Source organism: Pteropus vampyrus, unplaced genomic scaffold (assembly GCF_000151845.1).
Source record: "Pteropus vampyrus isolate Shadow unplaced genomic scaffold, Pvam_2.0 Scaffold67, whole genome shotgun sequence".
NCBI classification, from domain to species: Eukaryota; Metazoa; Chordata; class Mammalia; order Chiroptera; family Pteropodidae; genus Pteropus; species Pteropus vampyrus.
In genome coordinates this window covers 630,380-636,197 of record NW_011888848.1, presented here as the reverse complement: position 1 = coordinate 636,197, position 5,818 = coordinate 630,380, and the positions used below count along the sequence as shown (strand labels likewise).

The 5,818-nt window shown below is 39.2% G+C and overlaps 1 protein-coding gene across 1 annotated transcript in view; it reads right to left on the bottom strand.

The window, feature by feature from the left end:
- Positions 1-1,119: 1,119 nt before the first annotated feature.
- CFI (complement factor I) overlaps positions 1,120-5,818 on the bottom strand; it is a 28,503-nt gene continuing 23,804 nt past the window's right edge. The window contains exon 11 of the mRNA XM_011361442.2: positions 1,120-2,233. Within this exon, the coding sequence (XP_011359744.1) occupies positions 1,900-2,233 (334 nt within the window). The 3' untranslated portion in view covers positions 1,120-1,899. The remainder of the gene's footprint in view (positions 2,234-5,818) is intronic.

Sequence of the window (5,818 nt, the reverse complement as noted above, 5' to 3'; positions counted from 1 at the left end):
CAAGGATTAGAATAATATGTTAAATGCCACATCAAGGATATAATCTGCCAAATTCAAGGTGTAGAAACTCTAAAATAAGAATGACTCAGTTTATATAATATATTTAAATAAAAGAAAGGGATAACTGTTCTAGATTAAAAGAGATTTAAGAAAAATAGTCACCAAGGACAATATATGTACTTTGTTTAGATCTCAATGGGAATAATCTTATTGTAAAAATATTTTGTAAATAATTGAGGAATATTAAACATGAGTTGGTTATTCGATAATATTACCAAATCACTTTATTTTTGTTGGGTATGAAAGGTGGTGTGTTTTCATTTTGTTTTTTTAAGTCCTTACCTGGTAAAGATATTTACTGGAGTATTCATGGGTGAAAGTAGATGATATCTGGGATTTGATTTAATATATTCCAGGGGGAAAAATAAGTGTGTGTGGGGAATATATTGAATAGCTCCTGATTGTTCTTCAGATCCCTTCTCCACCCTTCAATGCCCTGCCTTGACCTGAAGGGACTGCCTCAATAGGAATCCCTTAGACTCTGGTTTCCAGCTGGTTTCCAGCAGAAGACCCAAGCAGAAGGGAGGAAGGGGATGAGAGAGGATAGCGAGATTGGGGCTGGCCGTAATCTTCAACTCAAGGCCATTGCTTCTCTCAAGGCAGCCTGTTCTACCTAAGGCTCTTTCTCTTTCTGGTAACTTGTCTTTTCCTTTATATCTTCAGATCTAAGAGAGTCTCAGTTCTCGTATTGTTAGTCCTGGGTTTCTGCATAGTCTTTGTGGTTCCCTAACCCCACTCACCCAAACCTTTGTAATTAATTCCTTCATAAATAAACCTTCCTAATTTCCTATTGAGAGAGTGATTGATTCAGGGAGGTAAAACAAGAATATAGAATGTTAATAACTGTGGGAACTGGGTGATGAATAAGTAGGTTTATACTTTTATCTCTACTTTTGTATATACTTGTAAAAAAAGTACATAAGTTTAAAAAAAAAGCAAATATAAGGACATGATACCTTCTGGATGAATTAATTACTAATAAAATTTAGTATTTTATAAGTGTTTGGTATTCAAACATATCACAAATCCAGGTTAATTTATACATATATTTTATACTTTCCAGTGTGGTTACTATAAAGAATGTGTTGGAATATGAGTCTGTAAGACCAATGCAATGAAGTTATTTACAAAGGGAAGTCTAATAGGTCAAAAGGAAGCTAAATTGCAAGGCTAACTCTTCAAGATGAAGGAAAAGCATTGGCTAATTTAATTCTAATCTAAACTCTAATGTAGCAGGTCTTTCTAATTTGTCCTTAAGTGTCCACATCTCTTATTCATATGAATGTTCACCTCAAATCCTCTTAGAAGCTCAAATAATGAATTCTTTATGTTGTCTTTCTCTTTGTGAGATGTGGGGTATGGGGCATAGAGAATGGGGTTGGGGAGAGCAGAGAGCAGAAGGGTTGTGGGATCACTGACTCAGCAATTACTGTGACTGTCCCTTCGAAAACCTGTTTTATCTTCCATCCATATCCAAAAAAATCCCAAAGTCCATGCTATATGTCCCCTGTCACTCTTTTTTCTTGGTGAATGGTTACCCCTCAATGTATGATTCAGGATCACAGAGCACAGGTGTCCTTTGAAACTCTGGATCACAATGACTATGTAATTTGTGGAGCCCAGTGAAAAATGAAAATGTGAGATGGGTCCCCTACAAAAGTTATAGAGAATTTCATGATGCTGACCGCAGAGTAGAAAACCAAGCACAGGCTCCTCGGAGCCCCAGGTGTTAGACAGCTGCACAGGTCCCAAGGGGAAGCCTGCCTACCTGGATGTTCATTTTTCTGGGTGTGATGCTGTGTTTTCTCTGAGTGCTAAGAGATTAGGTTCTAGGCATTTCTATTCCCATCCATTTCCAACTCCTGGATTCTGATGAACAAATTGAAAACATATACCTTTTTCTCGACCCCAGCCAGAAACGATGCATGTATCATTAGGATGGAATAAATATGGAGACCATGGGACACAGGCAGGGACGGAATTAGGCAGCATACATTCTCTTCGGTTTGAGGGCTTTTTCATTTCAATCAAAGCTATGTCATTTTGTTGGGTGCCTCTGTTGTAGTTTTCGTGGACAATAACCTTATTGACCCTCTGAATGACTATCTCAGAGTTAAGTTTTATCCAGTCTATTAATGATGTCCATATTTGGTAACGGTGAGCTTTACTGGCTCTACAACAGAAAAAGGAAAAGGGAAATACGTTGAGGGAAAAGAACTATAAACATGTACTTCTGACATTTCATCTTTATATTCTCTCTTCTAAAGGACATTTTTCATTTTCCCAGATTTTTTTTTTATCCTTGCTGTCATGAAGCAGTGTGATTAAGTTTACTTAAGGCAGAGTTAAAGTCAATGGGTAAATGAAGGGAAGAATAATCCATCTAATTGCTCACTATCAGGGACATAAAGAATTCACTAACAACCAGAGATGCCCAGAATTGGAATAAGCTGGCTATCTCTGGAGCGAGGGCACCTTCACTGAAGGTGTTTAAGCAGAGACCAGACAGAATCTAGCCAGAAACGTGGTTAAGGAATTGGGGCGTCAGAGCACATACTCTCACTACTCTGCTAACCCCAGCAGTTCTCAGAGCCAAGGCTCAGGGTCATTATCCTGACATTTAATACTGACTTCATCCTAACATTGTATTTATTTGCTCACAAGCCTTTCTTTCTGTTAGACTGTGCAACTTGAAAGATGGGGTCTATTACTCTATGGATAGATGCCTGTGCCTAGTACTATACCTGGAACATAGTAGCTATTTTAAAATCTGGTTGAAACGGTGAATGAACTAAATACTGCCTGTCTTATGCCTCACTCCATTTTGTACTAATTCTCACCTCATGATTTCCAGTTAAATAGTGATGTTCTAGGACCTAATGAGATGTTCATGATGCTTTTATTTAATATTTAGTGTTCCAAAAATCCTGTGCTTCATCCTAATTTTGGTTGTTTTTCATAATCAGAGATCCTGGATATTGTTTAAAAGTTAACCCTGTTTATGCATTCAATTTACTAAACAAATACTTAGTGTGCACCTACTGTATACCAGGTACTGTTGTAACCAGTGGGATACAGAAATGAGCAAAATCAGAAATAGTTCCTGCCTTCATGGAGCTCAGGGTCTAGAAAAGATGTAGCCTTAAGTAGATAATCACACGAACGCAGATATGTATTCTTCTGTGAAAAGTGAGAGGAATGGGCTTTAACTTAGAGGAGTCGGGGAAGATTCTCTGAAGAAATGAAGACTGAGCTGAGATCTGAATAACGAGTAGCACTAACTAGGAAAACAGGGTAGGAAGGATAATTTCAAGCAAGGGAAATAATATCTGAAGGTTTCTTTGCAGCAGGGTGAAAGGTACACTTGAGTCGCTGAAAGAGGTTCCGAGTGAGTGGAGCAGAGAGCAAGCGGGGAAGCTTTGGGGCAAGATGAGATCAACCAAGGTAAGCAGGGCTCAGGTCAAATGGGCCATGTTACATTTTTGTTTAGTTTTTTATCCTAAGAGGAATGCAGAGCCTTTGAATTTTAAGCAATAAGTAATCAAAACCAGGTGTGGAAATGTTACTCTTGATACACAGTGGAGAACGGGTAGGTGGGGCAGAGACGGGCAGAGGGAATGTAGGTAAGCCAGTTAGGAGGCAGTTGGTATAATCCAAATGAGAGGTAAAAGCAGGGTAACTGTAGAGATGGAAACTTTTGAGAATTAAATAATTAGAAATTAAAAATGCCACCTACACTTGATGAAATGTAGGCTGGGGTAGAGTTAAAGGAGTGGAATGGTGCTTAGATTTCTGCCTTGAGTAACTAGATGAATGGCAGACACTGGGACAGGAGCACATTTGGGGCAAACGCCGTATCGTGAGCTCAGTCTTAGAGATTTTGAAATCGATGTACTTTCGATATATCCAAGAAGAATTGATATGCAGTTGGCCATACGGTCAGTGGTTAGAGGAGAGGTCTAGGTGGGAGATATCATTGTGTCAGCATATAGCATTTTAAAGGACAGATAACTTAAAGAAGAAGGAGTAAGAAGAGAAGGGGAAACAGGCCAAATATTGAGGAAACCCAGTATTTCACTTAAGTAATAATGTTCAGTCACAGGATGGGACGCTGCAAAAAAAAAAAAAAAAAAAGGCAGACGAGATATGGCCACAGAGGATAGTAGAAAACCAAGAGATGTATCTCACAGAAGCCATGAAAAAAGGGTCATTCAGAAGGAAGAAATTAGATTTGGCTCAATTCTCCAGCCCATGAGAATTTTTATAGGTATCAACCAACATCTTTAACCATTCAGCATGTTTCCTGTCCCTCTCCACTCTGCGTCACCTGCAGATTTGTTAAGTAGGCCTTCATTTAAGTTGCTGTCAGATATGTTGAACTTGATTTAATCCTGGCTTTGCTACTGACTAGTAGTGTAGCTTTAGCTAAGTCGTAATTCCTCAGTGCTATTTCTCTTATAATGGGAAAAAATAATAATATTTACTTCTTAGAACTGTTGAGAATATTAAAACAAAATAACATGTGAAAGTGCTGGGCACAGTGATTGGTCTGTAAGAGATGCTCGATAAATGACATTTCATTCATTCTAATGACTAGAACTGAGGCCAGAATCCCAAACTCTGTCCTCCTCCAAGCTGACCTTTATTTATTATCAACACATTTTAATTATTGCCCTGTAGCCACTGTAATAGACTGAATTGTGTCCTAAAATTCACATGTTGAAGTCCTAACCCCAAGTGTGACTGGATGTGTGTGGAGATAGGGTCTTTAAAGAGGTTTAGCGAAGGCTAAATAAAGTCATAGGAGTGAAGCCCTAATCCAATATAACTGATCTCCTTATAAGAAGAAAAAGAGATATCAGGGCACGCTGAGAAAAGGCCACGTGAGGACACAGCAAGAAGACAGCTGTCTGCAAGCCAAGGAGAAACTAGTCCTACTATTATTTTGATCTTGAACTTCCAGCCTCCAGACTGAGAAAACTTCTGTTGTTTAAGACCCCCACTTTATGGTATTTAGTTATTGGCAGCCCTCACAGATAAATATAGACACTTATAACTTGCCTTATTGGGCCTGCATCAAAATTATATTTCCCACCTGCAGGTAATTGTGGGACATCTTGCCACATGCTAATGCCAAATCCAGACACACTATGCCTACCCCACTTCTCTGACCTGAGAATCTCAAAACTCTGTCAAAGGAGACGATAAATGTAGGTAGTACCCACTTTCTTTCCCACAATGCAAATGAGCCAAGTGAAGTAACTTGGTGCCTATGGGTTTGATCTGCCCTTGCCAGCTGAGATCAACAATTTGGTCTGTGGAAACACAGTAGGTTCCAGGGATCCCAGTTGTGATTGGTCTTGGGGGTCCTATTATGAATAACAGTTTAAGAGTGGAACTTGTCAATGACTTTTCTCAGATATGTTTTCATTTATTATTCGCCACAATCTCTCTTATCCATTTTCATTGTTTCAGGAAATCAAAAATCTATTGGAGACATTATTTACCTGACACAATGTGCAGCAGTCAGGATCCAACAGCCACCAATATAAACTCCTCCACAGTTGATTTTCCCATCATCTTTAATGGCCACCTGCCATGGGAAGTCTCCCTATAAAGACATTTGTGTGGTCATTTCCATTCTACAAACAGGTGGCTCTAAGATATTTCCGTTGTGAGACTCCCAGTCTCTTACAGATAAGTTTCCCACCCCGCTTTCTCCCCACACTTGGGCTGCCCCTGGGAGATCGCGTTAGGG